This window comes from Trichechus manatus, unplaced genomic scaffold, assembly GCF_000243295.1.
Source record: "Trichechus manatus latirostris isolate Lorelei unplaced genomic scaffold, TriManLat1.0 scaffold00003, whole genome shotgun sequence".
Taxonomy (NCBI): Eukaryota; Metazoa; Chordata; class Mammalia; order Sirenia; family Trichechidae; genus Trichechus; species Trichechus manatus.
Window position 1 is genome coordinate 13,440,422 of NW_004443939.1, and position 21,637 is coordinate 13,462,058.

Below are 21,637 nucleotides of genomic sequence, written 5' to 3' on the forward strand. Positions count from 1 at the left end.
ATAGCAGATGTGTATTCATTAAAATGCCCAGAGAAGATTTGGATCTCAGAGAAAGGTGTTTGGAGGATGGAGGTTATTTTTACTAGATGGGGTTCACATACCAGTTGCCACTGAGTCGGCTCTGACTCATGGTGACTCCATGTATGTAGAAGTAGAGCCTTCACATTCCTCTAAATTATGGTAGATAAATCTACTAACAAAAAAATTTCATTGTTGATCATACAGAGTGCTGCCCTACTTATCCAAAGGGTTTTCAATAGCTGATTTTTTGGAAGTAGATCACCAGGCCTTTCTTCCAAGGTGCATCTGGGTAGACTCAAACTTCCAACCTTTCAGTTAGCAGCCGAGCACGTTAACAATTTGCACCACCCAGAGATTTTAAGGCTCACATACAGACCAATTAATACTTTTCCCACTTAGCAGCCCCAGGGCTTTCCCTTTTGGTATGCCCTCCCCCACCAAAAAAAAAAAAAAAAAAAAGTTGAAATTAACCAAGGGATTTGTAATCAAAGGTCAAGAAGTTGGGAACATTATTGCTGTAAAACCATGTGATCCAGCCTTCCCAAGGATATTTCCCCCATAAAATAGGATTCAAAAAACAGTATCAACAACATGTTTTTAAAAGTTCTGAACCTTCAAAGATGAATTTTGATAGAACTTGGAACCCAGTGGCATGATTTTGAATGATTCTCCTTGCTACTGGGAAGCAAAGCCAGAAAAAAAACTCTTAACTTCCTTGAAAAGCTTTCTTTAGAGACCAGGGATATCCAAATTATTCCTAGAAAAGTCTTCCTAAATGCCAAGGAAGTAAACAAATGAAATGTTAATGTAGATAATGTATTGGTTTTAAGTCCAACTATTGGTATTTTCAAGGATCCCTGGTGGCACAGTGGTTAAAGTATTTGACTACTAACCAAAAGGTTGGCAGTTCAAACCCACAAGCCGCTCTGTGGGAGAAAGATGTGGCAGTCTGCTTCCATAAAGATTTACAGCCTTGGAAACCCTGTGGGGCAGTTCTACTCTGTGTATAGAGTCACTATGTGTCAGAATCAACTCGAGGGCAATGGGTTTGGTTTTTTTGGTATGAATATTTTCGAGTTGAGAGTTTTATGGGCTGTCATTACACTTAACAGCACAGCAGAGGCTGTTGTATAATTGATGTGTGTTGTATAATTCTGCTCATTGCATACATGGTGTACAACTTTGCTCTTTTAAATGATCATACTTGAATGACTTTTTATTTGCTTTTATGATATTTTGTTGATTATGATCTTGATTAATTGCGTACAGAGATATTTAATCAAGAACAGAGTCCCTGACTGACTCTTAACTTCTGTGGGGAAATATGATTCATTTAAGGTGTAGTTTACAGAGGCTCATAACTCAGGTTAGAAACCATACATCTCTGTACTTTAGGGTGATAGCTGTTAGTTATGCCTGTTCGTGTGGATGGCAGGGTGCCCTCTATAATACATAGATAGATGACAAACAGAAAAAGGAGGGAATGACAGAAAGGGGCTCTTCCTAATTTCCGCAGTTAGACGGTACTGGAAAGAGATCTTTTACTATATGCCCTCCTGACTCACTCTGCTTTTAGATTATGAAAAAAAAAAAAAAAAGTTGCCATCACGTCGTTTCCCACTCATGGCAACCCCATGTGTGGCAGAATAGAGCTATGCTCCATAGGTTTTCAGTGGCTGATTTTTTTGGAAGCAGATCTACTTCTTCCAAGGTTCCTCTGTGTGGACTTGAACCTCCAACTTTTCAATCAGCATTACTACCAAGGGACTCCTAGATCATGAAAGATTGAGCCAGGTTCACATTCATGACTGGACTTTGGGATGCTTTGAGATAAGTGTGAGCTCTTTGAATCTATCAAGTATGGCCAGTGACAAGAAAATATACATTTAAGGACAGAATAAGAAAAAATATATATCTGTTGAAATAATAATTCCTAACTTTGCCCAAAAAGTGACAAGCCCAATTCAGAATGGTAAATATTTAGGAAGGGACCATAACGTGATGCTTTTTCTACCTCAGAAATTTGTTTGGCTGTAATTTTTACTGAAGGAATCTACTCATTCCTCCTTGACCCAAATCATTTTGCTTCACATTTTCAAAAATAGAGTAAAATTTAAAGAATATAACTTTGAGAAATCCTTCCAGACTCAATGCAGGCAATAATCTTCTGAGGAGATTAAAATCTCCTCACATTAGCTGTTCTTATAACTCAGCCTGTTACAGGCATACCTCAGAGTTATTGCAAGTTCCGTTCCAGACCACTGCAATAAAGCAAGTCACGTGAATTATTGGTTTCCCAGTACATATAAAAGTTATACTTACACTATACTGTAGTCTATTAGGAGCCATGGTGACACAGGGGTTAAGAGCTTGGCTATAAACCAAAAGGTTGGCAGTTTGAATCCACCAGCTGCTCCTTGGAAACCCTATGGAACAGATCTACTCTGTCCCATAGGGTCATTGTGAATTGAAATCGACTTGATGGCAATGGGTTTTAATGAGTAGTCTATTAAGTGTGCAATAGCGTATGTCTAAAAAAAATGTACATACCTTAAATAAAAAATACTTTATTGCTGAAAAATGCTAACCCTCATCTGAGCCTTCAGTGAGTCGCAATTTTTTTGCTGGTGGAGGGTTTTGCCTAATGTTAAGGCTGCTGACTGATCAGGGTGGTGGTTGCTGAAAGCTGGGGTGACTGTGGCAATTTCTTAAATTAAGACAACAGTGAATTTGCTGCATTGATTGACTCTTCCTTTCATGAAAGATTTCTCTGTAGCATGTGATGCTGTTTGATAGCATTTACCCATAGTAGAGCTTCTTTCAAAATTGGAGTCAGTCCTCTCAAACCCTGCCACTGCTTTATCAACTAAGTTTATGTAATATTCTAAATCCTTTGTTGTCCTTTCAACAATGTTCTCAGCATCTTCACCAGGAATAGATTCCATCTCAAGAAAGCACTTTCTTTGCTCATCCATAAGAAGCAACTCCTCATCCGTTAAAGTTTTATCATGAGATTGCAGCAATTCAGTCACATCTTCAGACTCCACTTCTAATTCTAGTTCTCTTGCCATTTCCAACACATTTGCAGTTATTTCCTCCACTGAAGTCTTGAACCCCTTAAAATCATCCATGAGGGTTGGAATCAACTTCTTCCAAACTCTTGATTATGTTGATATTTTGACCTCCCATGAGTCATGAATGTTCTTTCTTAATGGCGTCTAGAATGGTGAATCTTTTCCAGAAGGTTTTCAATTTACTTTGCCCAGATCCATCAGAAGAATCACTATCTATGGCAGCTATAGCCTTACAAAATGTATTTCTTAAATAGTATTTCTTGAAAATTGAAATAACTCCTTGATCCATGGGCTGCAGAATGGATGTTATGTTGGCAGGTATGAAAACAACATTAATCTCCTTGTACATCTCCATCAGAGCTCTTGGGTGACCAGGTGCATTGTCAATGAGCAGTAATATTTTGAAAGGAATCTTTTTTTCTGAGCAGTAGGTCTCAACAGTGGGCTTAAAATATTCAGTAAACCAAGCTTTAAACAGATGTGCTGTCATCCCGGCTTTGTTGTTCCATTTACAGAGCACAGGCAGAGTAGATTTAGCATAATTCTTAAGGACCCTAGGATTTTCAGAATGGTAAATGAGCACTGGCTTCAACTTAAAGTCACCAGCTGCATTAGCTCCTAATGAGAGAGTCAGCCCTCATATGAAGCTTTGAAGCCAGGTATTGACTTCTCCTCTCTAGCTATGAAAGTCCTAGATGGCATCTTCTTCCAATATAAGGCTATTTCATCTACATTGAAAATATGTTGTTTAATGTATCCACCTTCATCAATTATCTTACCTAGATCTTCTGGATAACTTGCTGCAGCTTCTACATCAACATTTGCTGCTTCACATTGCACTTACATGTTGTGGAGATGGCTTCTTTCCTTAAACCTCATGAACCAACCTCTGCTAGCTTCAAACTTTTCATCTGCAGCTTCCTCACCTCTCTCAGCCTTCACAGAATTGAAGTGAGTTAGACCCTTCTCTGAATTAGGCTTTAGCTTAAGGGAATGTTGTGGTTGGTTTGATCTTCTCTATCCAAACCACTAAAACTTTCTCCTATCAACAATAAGGCTGTTTCACTTTCTTATCATTCCTGTGTTTACTGGAGTAGTGCTTTTAATTTCCTTCAAGAACTTTTCCTTTGCGTTCACAACTTAGCTACCTGTTTGGTGCAAGAGGCCTATCTTGGCTTTTGACATGCCTTCCTCACTAAGCTTAATCATTTTTTCTAGCTTTAGATTTAAAGTGAGAGACATGTGACTCTTCCTCTTACTTGAACACTTAGGGGCCATTGTAGGGTTATTAATTGGCCTGATTTCAATATTGTCATGTCTCAGGGAATAGGGAGGCCCAAGAAGAGGGAGAGAGTTGGGGGACCTGCCAGTTGGTGGAGCAATCAGAACACACACAACATTTATCAATTAAATTCACTGTTTTATATGGGCTCGGTTCATGATGCCCCAAAACAACTACAATAGTAATATCAAAGATCACTGATCACAGATCACTATAACGGATATAAGAATAATGAAAAAGCTTGAAATACTGAGAGAATTATCAAAATTTGACACAGAGACACGAAGTGAGCACATGCTGTTGGAAAAATGGTGCTGTTAGGCTTGCTCAACGCAGAATTGCCACAAACCTTCAATTTGTAAAAAACACAATATCTGCAAAGCATAATAAAGTGAAGCACAATAAAATGAGGTATGTCTGTATTTCCTTCATTATATCCTGCTTTGAAATTGCCTCTTTACTTGATATTCATTACTCAGTCATGAATTCCTTGAGGGCGGAAGCTGTTTTCATTCAGCCTATGTCCCTAGTTCTTAGTACAGGAACTTGGTTGGCACTGAAGGTTTATCAAATGAATGAATTGACTGCATGAATAAAATGGTAATATTATTGTTATTACTTGATATTCTTTTGACAAATTCTTATTGTCATACAACAGAAGAATCTGAATGGGTCTTGCTTCAGCCCCTTGCCTTTAAACTTAAAAAATTTAGACCATTGATGGGTAGTCTAGTCCCAATATCAGGAATCTCAATGAAAGCCCAAATCCTGCTTATCTAAAGTATATAATGTAATTTCGGAAGTAAGTGAGCGATAACACGGACTTGTCTTCTCTTTGCAGCACCTCCACCACTGCCTCCTAAAAATGTACCAGCCACCCCACCCCGAACAGGCTCCCCCTTAACTGTTGGACCAGGTAAGCTTTAGTCTTTTCTACTCTGGAATAATGTGGCAGTCAGAGCAGTGGCCCCAGACCTCAACATGCCCTTGAAGTGTCAAAAGCTATAAGCTAGACTAAACATTAAAATGTTTGTGTTTATCTTTCCTTCCATTAGAATTTACTGTGCTGATTTATTTTAAAACACTTCCCAAGTTTCGCAAAAGGATCACTTTTTCAGTTAATATTTCACTTTTATTTTTGTTGAACGAAAGCCATATTTGTATGTAAAATAAAAGAAAAAAATCTCAATATGAAAAGTCATTGTTTAATTAGTACCTCACTTCACTGGATCTCATGTTAATGATTTCTAGATCGATGAAGTCTCAAAGTACATTGTTTTTCTGAGGAACAATAAAAATTTTGCTAGAATTACAACTGTTTAGTCTTTAAAGATACAAGATGGTTACCCGAATATGCAGCATACTTGGGTGGTGGGGAATTTTTCCCCAGTAGTTATTAAATTATTTATTATCCCATGGCAAAGAGCTATGCAAAGATTATGAAATATGGCAATGAATTGCTGCATGTGTTTAGCCGGATTTCTGTCTGAGTCGTATCTATGTATTCATGTAATTTATAATCTGCCTAGTCTCATTAAACTCGGAAGTCAAAGTAGTAATAGTTACTTTATGTGTCTGGACTCATAGAATGTGGATCTTTATCACCTTTGGAATTCTATTGCATCTTCATCCTTTGCTATTTATGCAGCCTGGTGAGTTTGATAGCTACAGAGTGGGGTATTTATCAGCAAGAGCAAATGCAAGACATAGTCATCTAAGAAATTTATGTTGAGTCAAATCCAATAGAGAGTCATCGCAAAGTCTCATAAGGAAATTATGGTGCTCGCAATTTCAAGCCATTTTGGTCCCTTTGCATTCCTATAAATTATGTTAGATACAAATAATTCTACCAGCAAAAAAATTATAAGTGTTTTGGATCATCCAAAGTGCTAACCCCACTTATCAGTAGCACTGGAGCCTTGAAGGTTAATGCCTTTCAAACTAGAAATATGGAAATACTAAGCCAGTTCTTATATCCAAAGTGTTATTTAACAGTAAAGTGGCTTCTATTCCTTCAAGCATCTGCCCGTGCCTTCCAGTTATTTGGGCAACAATTTCTAATTTGAATTAAAAAAAAAGAAAAACCGTTACTGTGGAGTCAATTCCAACTCATAGCGAGCCTATAGGACAAAGTAAAACTGCCCCATAGGGTTTCCAAGGTACAGCCAGTGGATTCAAACTGCCAACCTTTTGGTTAGCAGCCGAGCTCTTAACCACTGCACTACCAGGGCTTCCCTAATTTGAACAATCACAATTTTGAAAAAAAAAGGTACAGTTCCTCACATGCCACTTGTTCTCAAATATTTTATTCCAAGCTGTAGAAGATTGTTTTTAACTTTTTTCTCTTGTTCCTGAGATGAATTAAAAAGAACAGCTGACTCCAATGTTTAGGCAAAACAGACTTTTATGTTTCATTGACTTCAGACAGATAAACATCCCAGCCATGCCAATGGTGTTAACAGGTTAGACTTGACAAGGATTTATAAAGATGCTTTTAAAATTTTCTTCCCTATTAAACAGGTAGATATATCACAGCTCTAATAAGTACCAGATGTATTCTTAATAACTTACATGTGTGTTGTGTGGGGTGTGTATGTGTGTGTTTGTAAATATATGTGTGTGAATATCTCTTTAAATCATCTTTGTACTGTGTTTCTGGTATATACAACTCACTATGATGAGATAGTTTTTAAAACCAGCAGATACTATGATTAGTTTATCAAACATTTTCATTTAATATTCTACAGTAGACAATTCTTATAAAATACTATTCAAAATACCAAAAATAAAAAACATTGTGTTGTGCATATTTCAGTAGGACAGTTTTTCAAAAGTGACCTCCCGTTTAGAATTTGCAGTTCCAGAGCCTATATTTCTCTGTGAGCCTGACACTGCCTTCTCAAAATGTCACAGTTGTCCACTTGTGAGCAGCCTTTGACAGCCATATCATGTTCATCACTTTAATGATGCTAAAGGTAACTAACTGTGGATACCTTGCAAAAGGGTATATAATAGCATAAAACAACGATGCTCACGTAACGGAAGCAGAAAAATGGAAATCTTCCTTCGTCTTCAGCTCCTAATCCAATGTAGATATTTTTGCATCCTAAAATATACCCACTGAGGCATGTATTTGCCAGGCTTTACCTCATGTTTGTAGCTATCATGCCTCCTCCCCCTCGTACAAATAACATTAACCAAGTCAATTAAAGTTTAAAATCAACTACTTTAACCACAGGAAGTGACCAGTCAGCCACAGAGGTCAAAATTGAAAAACTACCTTCAATCAATGATTTGGACAGCATTTTTGGGCCAGTATTGTCCCCCAAGTCTGTTACTGTTAATACTGAAGAAAAGTGGGTCCATTTTTCCGATACGTCCCCGGAACATGTTACTCCAGAGTTGACTCCAAGGGAAAAGGTGATGTCCCTACCAGCGGCATCAGACAACCCAGCTGAGTCCCCAGCTCCAGGCCCTCCTGGCCCCCCGGCCCTCCCAGGGCCTTCAGGCCCTGCTGGTCCTCCCGGTCCTCCGGGTCCTCCTCGCAATATACCATCGCCACTCAATTTAGAAGAAGCCCAGAAGAAAGTTGCTGAGCAGACCTTCATTAAGGATGATTACTTAGAAACAATGTCATCTCCTAAAGATTTTGGGTTGGGACAGAGAGCAACTCCGCCTCCCCCACCACCACCCACCTACAGGACTGTGGTTTCATCCCCTGGACCTGGCTCCGGCAGTGGTACGGGGACTGCCAGTGGTAGGTCTTACTGTTTGGTGTGCTTTGTGTGACAGAGAATGGCCATGGCTGCTGCAGTGTGAGCAATACTCTTCTCCTGCCTGGCAGTTGGCTTTAGAGCTTCAGCTATCCCTCCTTCGGTTTGGGTGTCCTGTGGCCCTGTGGCATGTCCTAGTCCATCGAATGCTCATAGTCATAGTCTAAGTCTGTGGATGTTTTCTGCCCCTTACTCCCAGCCCTTAGGAGTGCCCTGCCTCCCATCCTGCAGTTACTTAGGAAGTGTATATTTTTAAAGCAAGCTGTGATGTCATTGTTTGGAACTCAAGAAAGTTCTAGAAAGCTGAATTTCACAATGGGTGGGTTTCATGTTTAATGTCTGATTTCCTTATCAAGATGCCTTCACAAGGATCCTAGATCTTTGTAGGTCATTTGGGGGTGGAGGGGGTGGTGGGGAGGTGGTGTTGACCATGCTAATTTCTTCTGAAAGAAAAGCAGGGTTTGAAATGCAGATTTGAGGGGAAAGCAAAAGGAGGATGCCTTATTTTATCCCCAACCTAATCAAGCTGTTACCAAAAACCACACTGTTCTCAGTTTGACCATTTGGCATGCGTATCAGCCTATGATGTCAACTCTAAGTATGGGGACAGGTGATGGAAAAGATTTATCAGAAATGCACCTTTTGGGACTCCATATGCAAATTTTGACATTGAATTTGATTTTTTGCTTTTCCTTATGTGAACCTTCATTTTGTATTTTCTAATTATGAAACTATGTGAACACCTGCCATGCATACTAAAGAAGTGGCAAGATTTTTTCTAGTGCATCCTCTTCTGTCTCATTTTTTCCACTGTTACTCAGGTTTGTCTGGCTAGATCCTCCAGTCTCTTCCCTCCTGTGCATGTGGATTCGGTTTAGGCACCTCCCATGCGGTTGCATCTGCTATTTGTTTGTCATTTGCTTTGAAGAGGCAACCAGGCTTGTTACTTAGATCTAGGAAGAGACAGAAAGGAAAGGCATTTGCCTCTATATTCGGTCATCATTGCTGCCTCTTTCAATAGAGCCTCTTTCAGTGCTGGCTCTGTGTACTGCCCTGTGTACTACAAAACCAATATTTCACATCAGTAGATGTGCTCCTGTACTCTCGGTCCACCCCCCACCCCCACAAGAAGAGAACTATTCAATGGTGAAATGTTTGGGAAGCATTATGTTGATACCGGCATGTTTCTTTACCACAGGAATTCTCAGGGCCATTATTTTGCCAATAATGGTCAGTGACAGTCACCATTATTTTGCTTTAGTTTCTTGTCCGGGGCACCATGCTAAGTGATTTATGCACATTATTTCATCTTCACAACACCATGTGGTGGATAACTCTTATCCCCCCACCACCACCATTTTACAAGGAAAACTGAAGCACAAAGATGTCAAGTAATTTTCTCAAGTTTACATAGCTAGAGGTGACAGACCTGGGATTCAGACTCAGGCCTTTCTGATCCCTAGGGCGTGTTCTTAACCACTACGCTCTCCAGGGACCCTTGTAAGGTTTAGTTACAAAAAATCTCAAGCTTATTTGACCACTGACACCCATCTATCTATACTGCACAAGTGCTATCAACAAGGTCACCAAAATCTTCTTTCCAAATGTGCTCCTCTGTGTGTGCTCCTTTCTATAATTTGAGAAGGTTAGAGCACCCAGGTTCATTCCTCTATTGCTTTTTTAGGTCTTTTTGGGTACACAAGACTCCTTTCTAATTTGTAAAGGTAGTAAATGGCCCCTGTGTGAAGCCTTCAGACCTCCAACTGGCTACCCTACTTTAGAAAAGAAAGCTAGTCTTCAGGTTGTAAGAGAGGGATGTGCTTCCAGTGTTTCCTATGGGACTTTCTTTGCTGGGCCAGGGTTTTTCAGGAATGCTTATCTACCTCCAGCGATGGGTCATTATGCTCTTCTCAAAGTAAACAGCATCAGTGGGAGATGGGCTTTATTATTCCTCTGTTTCCTCCATCACCTTCCACAATTTAATTGACCACTGATCTAATGAGTGAAGAGAGGAGCTTTGGCTTTCTTGTTTTAATGTTTAACTACCATATTCTTATTTGAAATTATCTTAAAATGTTACCAGTGAAGACTATTGATTCTTAATAATTGAGCTGGAAAAAGCTGTCCTTTGCTGGTATTAAAGGATTGAATTTCTAAGTGGGATATTGAACTAGACCAGTGAAGCCCATGAATAAATAAAACTTTGCACCATTATCTCCCTAATTAAGTCTCAGTTTATTTGCTGCTTAATCTTTTATTGATGAAACATACACAGACTGGCAAAAATGTAAATTTAGGATTAAAACAATATGTTGTGGCCTCATGTTTTAAAGATTAGTGTCTTAGTTATCTAGTGCTGCTATAACAGAAATACCACAAGTAGATGATGACTTTAACAAACAGAAATGTATTTTCTCAGATTTAGGGGGCTAGAAGTCTGAATTCAGGGTGCTGGCTCTAGGGCAAGGCTTTCTCTGTCGGCTCTAGAGGAAGGTCCTTGAGTTTTCTGAGCTTCTGCTCCTGGATGATCTTCCTGTGACTTGGCATCTCTCTTCCCCTTCCCTGCTTCTTTCACTTGCTTGTTTAATCTCTTTTATATCTCAAAAGAGACTGGCTCAAGATATACCCTATACTGACCCTGTCTCATTAACATAACAAAGACAACCCATTCCCAAATGCATTCATAACCACAGGCACAGAGGTTAAGATTTACAACACATATTTTGGGGGGACACAATTCAATCCATAACAATTAGCAATGCCTTTTAACTATCTACTTTTTATAATATGTAGCCTGATGGGACTAACTTTTCCTTTACTCCTCAAGTGATGTTTAACTGGATAGCATTGTGCTTATTTTTCAACTTTCATTCACAGCAAGGTGACTGTCACTGACCAAGTGTAGACAGTACCTACAGGTTTGTGAATGAGAAGAGTTAGCTGCTGCTAAAAGACAGTCGGAAGTTAAGAATTTGCTCTTAAGAACTTTAATTTCCTTATGGCAAAATGTTATACACACCTTGTTTGGCCAGAATGTTGCTTTACTGGAATGCAGACTCTGATTCTTGGCAAAGGCTGCACTTTTCCCATGTGGGTTGTGTACCAGGGATGAGAAGAACTTTATTGGTTTGCAACAAGTTTGGGGGGCAGGGAAAGATATGTGATAATAGAGATAGAATATTCAGTGCAACATTTTCCAATTTGAGAAACTAAAACAATATTAAATAGGTGTTATACACACACATTTTCACTCATAAGCAAATAAGTTTGAGCTATACAGGGTTGAATTAACCAAATAAACCCACCCAGAGGCAACTTGGAGGACAGGCCTGGCAATCTGCTTCCAAAAGGTTAAAGCCTTAAAAACTCTATGGAGCAGTTCTACTCTGACACGCATGAGGTCGCCATGAGTCAGAATTGACTCGATGGCAACTAGCAACAACAGCAACAATTTTCTAACTACAAGTCTGTTTAGAGCTGCCCTGTCCAATACGGTAGCCACTAACCACACATGGCTGTTTTAATTGTCATTGTAATGAATTAAAATTAACTAAAAGTAAAAATCCATTTCCTCAGTCACATTCGCCACAATTCAAGTGCTCAATGGCCAAATGTGGCTAGCAGCTATCTGATGGGACAGCACAATTCTAGAACAGTTCCATCATCACAGAAAGCTCTGTTGGACAGCACTGTTTTAGGACTTTCCATATGCTACTCTCTGAAACGAGACATAGTATGTAGCCCGTCCCACACACATTTGATACTTTTAAATGGTGTAATTATGTTCTAAAGAACACAGTTTGGGAAGGCTGCTTAGTTCTTTACTTAATTCACTCTCTTCTATTAACAACCTTGTGGTGTATTAGCCTCGTTTGGCAGATAAGGAAGTTAAGGCTCAAAGAGGGAATTTGGCCATGATCACAAAGCTAATAAATGGCAGAACCAAAATCTGACACTAAATCTGTTGCGTTCCATAGCCTATGCCTTTACCACTTCTTCCTAGCCTCCTTAACTGCCCCCTGCCCCTCTACCTGCTTCCCACATACGTGTAGAAGATGAGAGGTGAAAGTTGAAGCCAAAGTTATGTGGTTCTCAGGGGTTACCAAAGTAAGTATGATGGAGCCTCAACCTGAGAGCAGTGAATGGATTGAGAGCATGTCGAAGTGTGCCAAATTTTTGAAATCACAAAGTTCAGTTAATGTACATGTGATTTTTTGTTTTTTTAAGTTAAACTTTGAACAGTAATGTTGTTGAACTTATTTTCCGGCGTTGTCCTTGGGAATAAACCCTGCTTGAGGGGAAGAATGAAAGTATAACTGAAGATGGGATAGTGAGGATAGAGAGGCACAAATAATAGCCATCTAGACTCTTAAAACAGGAAACAGTCGTGTGATCTCACAAAAGCATCTGAAGTCTTCATTCTGTTGCGAAATACTCCTCAGGCCCTGAACATCCTCTGCTGAACCTCAGGGTTCAGTCATGCAGTGTTTCACTGACATGTCCTCTTGCTTCTCAAACACCCTGTTAGTGACTTCCTAACTGCACAACAAATTGATTAAATCAATTCGGTAAAGAAAACAAATGAGTTAACCAGGGTGTCCATAAAGGAAATGGAAAACAATTAACTAAACACTTTTTTTTTTTTTTTTACATTTGGTCATATCTGTTTCAAAAGACAAGATGTTTACCATTATCATCAACATCTATTGCTTTACATTTGGGTAGCATTTTATAGTTTAGTGAACACTTTCGTAGCATTTTTAATTTTGAGTCTTACAACTACCTTAGAAACATTTCATTTTTTAAAACAGAGAAGCTGAAGCCCAAAGAGGTTAAGTGACCTGCTTCAGATCCCATAGTTAATCAGAGGCAGGCAGGGCCAGAACTCAGATCAGCTGACTCTTCATCCAGTGTTTTTTTCAATATTCCACACTGCTTTGATGACAACTCTTTAGTACTTTCCCAAGCATTAATCTAAGGGATTTGTGTTTTGTTTTTTCTCTTCTGGAGCAGTTAGGAAAAGGATAAGCAGCTGGCCTTTTCTGGTATTGTTTCAGAAGAATATTGGCTTGGAAGTAAACTCATCAATAGACATTTTGGGCCATTACTAAGGCATGATTCTCCCAAAGTTAAACAAACCAAACAAAATCCACTGCTGTCGAGTTTATTCAGACTCATAGCAATCCTATAGGACAGAGTAGAACTGCCCCATAGGGTTTCCAAGGCTGTAATCTTTACATAAGCAGACTGCCCTATCTTTCTCCTGGAGAGCCGCTGGTGGGTTCGAGCCACTGACCTTTCAGTTAGCAGCTGATTGCTTTAACCACTGCCCCATAGAGCATCTTCCAGAGCTAAACAGAACCCCAGAAAAGCTCCATGAAACTTCCTGACAAAGACTTTGCTGTTTAAACATTTACTTCTCATCTCTATGCTGTCACTTCTGTCTTCTGAAAACATACTGGGTATATATCTACTAATATGTACATAGTCAAGAAAAAACTTTGTAGTGGAATCTAGCAAAATATATCTTATTTTTTACCGCCTCAGGAGATTAGCCAAAGACTGAGTATTTATATTGAGAGAGATGTGCAAGCAGACCATGCAAAAATAGCAACAGGCTTTATGCAAAATGTAGGACTCCACAGTCCTTCTGAAACAAGACGCTGTATTTGAGAGCTTAGGCTTTGGAATTAAATAGACCATTTGAGCTGTGTGACCTTGGACAAGTTACTGAATATCTCTGCGCTCTCGTTTCTTCCTCCAAATGCTGAGATAATGACAATACCTACGTTAGAAACTTATTGAGAGTTAAATAGGTAATGCATGGCAAGTGCCTATCATAGATCCTGGCCCAATAAAATAAAAATTAAGAATACAGTAAGAAAGTGGCGGTGGTGAAGAGGAGGTGGGTGTAGAGACAGGGAGGGGGCAGTGGAGGAAGTAGGCTGGGGGTGACGTTAATAATTAACAGGGTTTCCCACTAGTGTGATTACATTTAGAATAAATAGCACAGAAAAACACATCTAAGATTTCAGATTCTTTAAACAACAGGAGCAGGGTTTACCCCCATGGACTCTCCTGAGAAGTAAATTCTGAGATCATGGTTTTTGACGCTCAACTTCAAAGATCTCTGAGAATATGAAAATATAGAGACTAAAATTGGTCTCCAGAGAGCAGGTGTGTATGTGAGCGTGAGTGTGTGTGTGTGTGTGTGTGTGTGTGTGAGCGTGAGCGTGTGTGTGTGTGTGTGTGTGTGTGTGTGTGTGTGTGTTTTGGGCGTTCCAGGTGAGGAGGGGAGATTTTCCTGGGGCAGGATTTCTTAGAATTTTCTTGAAATGATTTTATGCCTATATTTCTCTCCAAAGTGACAAAACTTTAGAGGTAGTTGGAACCTTTCTGAACAAGACCAGTTTGAATATTGATTTGACTTTCTTAAGGTGTTTAACCAGGTGATTTTGCCATGTGTCCCAGATGTATGATTGAAGATCAGACCCCTGTGTACAGAGACTCCACTGGTGTCCTGTCCTGTGCATGCCAGCCTCTGTATGTCTTCTTTGTTTCATATGCTTGTCATTGACAGCCAGAAAGATAAATCCAAGTGGCTCTTTCAAAAATCATCACAAAAATCATTGTGGGCAAAGTCTACGTAGGCAGATTCCAAAGCAGCCGCCTTCAAAAAACCCTCTAAATTCAATGTGTTTATTAAGATTCTAGACACAAAGTTTACTCATGCAACATCTGATTTATTATATCTTTTCTTTTGCTTGCTATCAGGTGTTTGGGCAAATTGATAAGGTTCGAGTGCATGTTTTAAAGCACAGTAAAATGGGTAATCTCTTACTCATGGTTACAAAACAACCTAAAGTGAAAAAATTATTCATCTTTCTTCAAGTTCTAACTTCTATTCATTCATCCTGGATATAAAGAAACTCTGAATATATGCAAACAAATAAGAAAATTGATCATAAGTTTGGTGTGTACGTGGTCAAAATAAAAGGTCTCTACCATGCAGTCATAAAAATCTTAATGTATTCTCTGTCACAAATAGAGCAATAAAAGGATTTACCTTTCACTGGGTGCTATATGACAAGGAAAGGCAATGAGCTTCAGCTTCTGTCGTCAACCATAGTTGAACTGAGTAATTTTTTTTTTTTCTTAAAAAAAAAATACCATGTGCTATAGTGTTTGGTATAGTTACTGCTGACATGAAGCGGGACTGACATTGCTGCCATGGGAACAGGGAAGGAGGGATCAAGCAATGAGAGCGCTTTGGCCACAGGTATTTCCAGACGTTTTTAATACTAGTTTATTTTTCAGGTGCATCCTCCCCTGCTCGACCAGCAACTCCCTTGCCTCCTTGCAGCAGTACCACCCCACCTCCACCTCCTCCCCGGCCTCCATCTCGGCCAAAACTACCTCCAGGAAAGCCTGGAGTCGGAGATGTGGTATGTTCCCCTCTGCCCTGCCTTGCTCAGAAACAGATAGTGAGAATGACGAACTCAAGAACGCCTGGACACAGGGCAACTGGGCTTCAGGTCTAAGCATTATAGCACTAGTACAAATGGCCCTTAGAGGTCGCATCTGAAAGAGAGTTGGTGCAGTATGGGTGCACATTTCAACTCTCAGCTCTGCTGCATTGGGGTTTGATGAAAATTAAGATAGTAATGTTCAATTATGCTAAATCCTTTAGAAAGGGAAGGGGTTATTTTCATTATATTTATCTGATTTTGGAGGACAAGTCCTTATTTCTGACTCCAAACTACAGAAAAGTTATTGGTGGTAGGCACACTATGTGAATTTAAAAAGGAGAATTGTGGCCCCCGTGAATTTGTTCCAGAAGCTTCTTGCCTTGTGTTTTAAGGCTGCGGGGGGCGGGGGGGAGAAAAGCATTCTGTTTGATCTTTTGTCAAGAGACTTGTGGTAGAGGCAGATTTCTTTGGTATCTGCACACAGAAGTTACAAACTGATGATGCCCATAACTTTTGTTTTGACTAACGCAGTACAGTGTTTTGTATTTGAATCTCTTTAGATGACTACGAGCTCTCACGCTACGTTACCTGCTTAGTCCCTGAGGGCTTGTGAGTTCACAGGCCTGAAACAGAACTGCTGACCACACCACAGATCCCAGCTTCTCAAAACCTGGGCGTACCTATTGAGTTTAGCATGTTTATGGTTTAGGGTGCCTCTAGTTGCATTCCATGAGACCCTGTGTAGGTATATTGAATCAATTCCAGTGTTAAAATGGTTTCACTTGTACTCCTTAAAGAGCCAGAGTTGTCATATCTGGGGCTGGGAGACATTAACAGTATGAAAGTACTACGACTTGCATATCTAACTTTTCATCTCTTTTCTTCTCCCCGCAGTCCAGACCTTTTAGCCCTCCCATACACTCTTCTAGCCCTCCTCCGATAGCACCCCTAGCCCGGGCTGAAAGCACTTCTTCAATATCGTCCACCAATTCCTTGAGTGCAGCTACCACTCCCACAGTTGGTAAAAATTATCTCCTCTCTTTTAATCCGTTTGTGGTTTTGACTGGCTATTTTATATGATCTGACATCCCCAAGGCCCTATGTTTCTGGTCAAAATTGTTTTGCTGTGAGTTTTGCTACTATCATCTGACTCTTCTTTTAAAAGCACCTTCTCAGCAAAGGAGGCAAAGTAAATAAATAAATGAATGTCAAGTAGATAAATAAATGAAAGAACATTAACACCTGTGTTTTGCAGGTTTTTTCTTATGGTATTACATATAGAGAGCTCTCCATAAAAGTAAAGAAGAAACCGCCAAATAAGGTCCTGTAATTTAGATATTGTTTCTTGTAATAAAAGTAGTCTCCTTTGAGGGGGGATGTTTATTTAAAATTCAAACTGTGTAATACATCAGAAATCATAAAATTTAGAACTTTCATTTCTTGACTCTTTCATTTCTTCATCATTTTTGGCTGTCCTTATATTGACAAATGGTATAAATATTGGCATTGTGGGACTTAAGCAAACTCTTTGAATCTTTTTTTGTTTGTTTTTTAGTGCTTTTCAGTGATGTCTGATAAATTTTCCCAGAGAAAAAAATTCATTGCTGGCATTTTCAGTAAATGCCTTTATGCCTCTTTTCATTATGGTGTGATGAAAGTGAAGAGTTGAGAATGACTGCTCAGCTGGATGGTTTTCCCAGGTCTAAATGCCTCCTTTTGCCTGGAGTGGCTTCCCTCTTCCCAAGGCTGGTCTCTACACCATTTCACCCACCTTCCGTAGGCTTCTTCCTCTCTTATTTTTGCATGGTGTCTCTCTTGTCTAACATGGGGCTTTCCCATTCCATCTTTCCCATGTAACCCCATTCCCTATTCTCTTCCTCTATTGTTTGGAACTCCCCTCCCAGGCTTCTGAAGAGCATAGTGTAGAGTTGCTTATGTGAGAAGTAGCTTGATCAAAGCCTGAAGCTCTTCTGGAGAAAAACCGCCTGTCTTTAAGGTGTGCCCTTTAGAGCCCCTAAAGAGAGTGTCTACTATATCACATGCTCTGTATTTTTAATCATACTATCCCAAGCATCCCCATCAAATATGGAGAAAATATAGCCCATTACCAGTTTCATATGATTCATTACTAGACATATATTTACCATTACTTATACAGCCAAGTCTATTTCTTCTCTGCTTCATTAATGGGGAATTTGGGGTTTCCTATTTTTTAGATGTCTATTAGCCATTTCTCGTGCTCTCTCTCTTTTTTTTTTTTTTCCTGTGACATCCCAGCCTTATTTTTGAACTCTACCTCTTTAGTACTCCTTGATTGCTACAGTCACTTTCTCCACTCCTTTTCCTTTTTTTTTTTTTAATCCCAAGATCATGTGTTCTACCCATTCCATGTGATTCGCCTTATTGGTCAGAGAGAAAAGGAAGAAGGGTGAACCGTCACTCACAAAGCCATCCCCAAGTGACCTCGGATGAAATGTCTAACATGTTCTTTCAACTTACTCAGATGCACAGAGAAAATTGCACCTGCAGAGAACTTGAACTATGTGTTTCTACGCTCTCTGCTGCAGAAATCTCAAATCTTAGCCAGCTACTTTGATCTATAACACACCTCACATGTGTATTTTCAAGATGAACCAAAGAGGGGTTAAAAAGAAAATAGCCATATGAGAGGGTAGTCACATTGCTTCATTGCTGAGGAGCATTCTGATTAATCTGTTTAGTTCTTTTATTTTTATTTGGTTTTCATCTTCCCACTGCATCTCTCACCTCCTGTTCTTTATTTCCTCCTGCTACCGTGGCTCATCTGACAGCCACTCCTCTCTGAAGTAAATACATTGTCAAATGACCGGCTGCCAGCAGCTTCTTGTGTACTGCTGTTTCTCTCTTTCTGGAGAGGATGTGCTTTGGCTGTTTAGCACCAAGGAGTGTCTTCATGGCTGACGTGGACTGTCAGTTTAATGTAGTCAACGGCTTGCCTTGACATAGAGAATTTCAGCAGCAAATTCCCTGAAGTTGATGGCTCAACAATTTCCTGCTACCACCACAATATTTTTTTGACATTCCCCATGACACTTGAGCCAAATTTGGGGCAAGTGTGGTTGGCACAAAATAAGCAAAGTTTAAAGTAATTCAGGGACTAAATTTTTACAAGCAAGTCTAATCTGTCTTCTTACACAAGTCATATACGAAAATATCTCTAAAGGACTTTGGGCATAACATCTTTCATGAAAGCTATGATTATGAAGTAGTCAGTCCAATGCCACAGCTGAAAATAAGCCTTTTTGTATATAGTCACACTGAAATAATAAACAGCTCCTATGTGACTCTATTTCATTGAATTAAAGATACCCTTCAATATAAGCTACATCGTTATTTTATATATCGCTAAGAAAGAGGAGGGAAAGATGTCAATTAAGCAGAGATGTAATGCAGTCTTATGACATTGGTTATAAAATCCACCCCAATTTCAGAGATGTTAAAATATGAAAAAAATGCACATCTTATAATCAGTGAAATACAGTAAACTCTTTTTACACTCTAAAAAGCTCACAGGACCTGCACTCTTTGGCTTTGGGAAAACATTCCTACTAATATTTTGGAGATAGAGAAAATGTTAAAAATTATTCTACTATAAGAATCAAACTCTTAGGCATGTAACTCCCTATTCAAAACAGGGCATTATCTCTGCTTGTAAATATCCATGTTTATTGCTTGTTTATTTTTATATTTGATGGCAGGTTTTTTAATATGTTTCAATATCTCCCTTTAGGGCCCCACCACAAAAAAACCACTGTAAAGGCAATTTTTATCCACTGTTAAGTATGTTCTTTCACTGTTAATTATGCATTTTAAATTGTATCTTTAACATCCCAGTAATCTGTAATGACTGAAAGGTGATCATTTGTGTGCACCAAAGGAAGCATCATATGGACTTTGAGCAGAAGTAAATTCAATTCAGTAGTGAAATATTAACCACAGCATCTAAAACTTAAAATATTTCCTCTAAGTCTTTATCTCTCCAAGCTTTCTGAATTGAACATGCTTTTTAAAAAAAAAAAGAAAGCCTGTCTTAACTGCCAATTATTCTATACAAAAATAAAGACAGATTTTTGGAAGTGAATGTTTATAATCCCAATAAAAATTCTCACCTTTGATTTTAGTCTTTTTTTCCCTATGTTGTTATTATTGTTATTATTATTATTTTGGAAAGGTGTGTTTCCAGTAGTAGGTTCCTCATCCCAGATTGACTTGAGGCAATTTCCATGGTCCGTCCTTAAGGAAACTGTCCCCTCTGCACTTAATTTAGGTGTTGCCCTTCTTTAAACAAAGCACAGAGCTATCCAGTGATTTATTTTTATTAAGTTCTCTCATTTATTTAGGATGTTTTTTCCTAAGCCCTCAAAGTCTATAACCCCCATAAAGAAAATCATAAGCATACTGCTTAATCCTTATGAACTTATTCAATTGTAACTTCAGCTCGAAGACAGATGGCAGTGTTGGAGGCTTCTCATTTTAAGGAGATTGTATATAGGAAATCAGTCCTTCAACATTAAGGAACACCTTCTGCCATTTCCCACTAGTGAGTCTGAAAAGACCTACACATCCAGTTAGTGCCAATGTAATTCTTTCGCTTCCTGTTTTCTAGAAACATTGTTGAGTGTCCTTTACTGCCAGTTCTGTTTGTCCTATTCCTCTCCTGTAGATATATAGAAGTTACAGTAACTTGTTCTAGCTACCAAGAAAGCCACAAGTGTAATAAAAATTATAATGGACAAGTGATGTCCTAGGGCCTTAAGAATTGACAAAGAAGTAGCTTCTCTGCCTTACTCTCTAAGTCTAGGAGGCAAACTAATAGAATGTTTTCCAAGGAATATTACTCCTCATGGAATCATTTACTATCCTCGTTCATTTCCTTATCTTACATCTCTGTATTGTAGGTGGGATTCTCCCTTACTGGTCTGTATCCAGATTTTATTCTATTTTCTATTAAAATTGTAATAATTCCCGTAGGACCTGTGGCATTGAGTACTTTTTTGTAAATCACATAGTGGAAAAATCCCACTTGCTCGTGTGTGTTAGTGAGGAGGGAGACTGTGTGCAGAGATCTGTAACAGTTGAGGTCCCGAGCATCAATTCAGGATGTTGTGACCAATTTACAAAGACATTTGGCCACAGCTGGAGTCCATAGCCAAAGAGGGAAGTATAATAATGCTGTTCAAAATTAACAGTCCATAACTACCAAAGGCAGGTGCAAGGCAAATTGAATTTGGATACTGAGGAGGCTGAAATGCGATGGTTCATGCAGGAACCTCAGATTTATTCTGTGGCTTTTTATGGTCATGTTAAAAGCTTCTTCTTTCCCTTCGGGGAAAGGTGCATGCTGAGTGATCCTGTTGAGCTGTCAGTGCTCTGTCAGGAGGATATTCTTGATGGACATATGTCTGGCCACTTGAGAGTTGCGTGGGAGTGAAATACACTCACACAAGTCAATTATTAATGATAATGCCTCTAACAACTCCCTGAGAAGATGGAGCGTGACTTCCACCATGGGGCTGACTTCAGCCAAATTCACAGATGCGCAAACTTGGCCTTTTTTTTAAATTTTATTTTAATTTCTTCTCATAGAATCATCATAAAATAATCATAACCCCAGTGACTTAGTTTTGTTTCTTTTTTCCATTAAAATCATTACTTGTGTTTCGATCAGTAAAGTGTGCTGTTTGATTTCATTTGGGATTTGTCTTTCTGTTTTTGTTTTCCATTCCTTTATGATTCTTTGGTTCGTAGTGTCAGAAGATGATGTTTTTTATGACAAACTGCCCTCGTTTGAAAGGCGCTGTGAAACGCCTGCAGGTATGGTGCTAGCCAAGTGATCTCTAGATACTTAGACTTTAAAAATCCAAGCCATTACTCCATCTGAATGCTATAAACTTCACGGACATGCTCCTCACTCACGAGTGTCCAGTGCTTCTCGGATGAACATTGTATATTCTCTGTCCATTGTGGAACTCATTCCAC

At 39.1% G+C, this 21,637-nt stretch overlaps 1 protein-coding gene across 5 annotated transcripts in view; it reads left to right on the plus strand.

Annotated features, from left to right (window-relative positions):
* SGIP1 (SH3GL interacting endocytic adaptor 1) overlaps positions 1 to 21,637 on the plus strand; it is a 266,382-nt gene that overhangs the window by 185,487 nt on the left and 59,258 nt on the right. For 3 of the 5 annotated variants that reach the window (XM_012555361.1, XM_012555353.2, XM_012555367.2), the window contains 3 exons: positions 5,219 to 5,293; positions 15,468 to 15,595; positions 16,514 to 16,640. In XM_012555361.1, the coding sequence (XP_012410815.1) occupies positions 5,219 to 5,293; positions 15,468 to 15,595; positions 16,514 to 16,640 (330 nt within the window). Of the gene's footprint in view, positions 1 to 5,218; positions 5,294 to 7,615; positions 8,135 to 15,467; positions 15,596 to 16,513; positions 16,641 to 21,406; positions 21,473 to 21,637 lie in introns of all 5 variants that reach the window. The other 2 variants (XM_004369029.3, XM_012555357.2) reach the window with 2 other exon arrangements.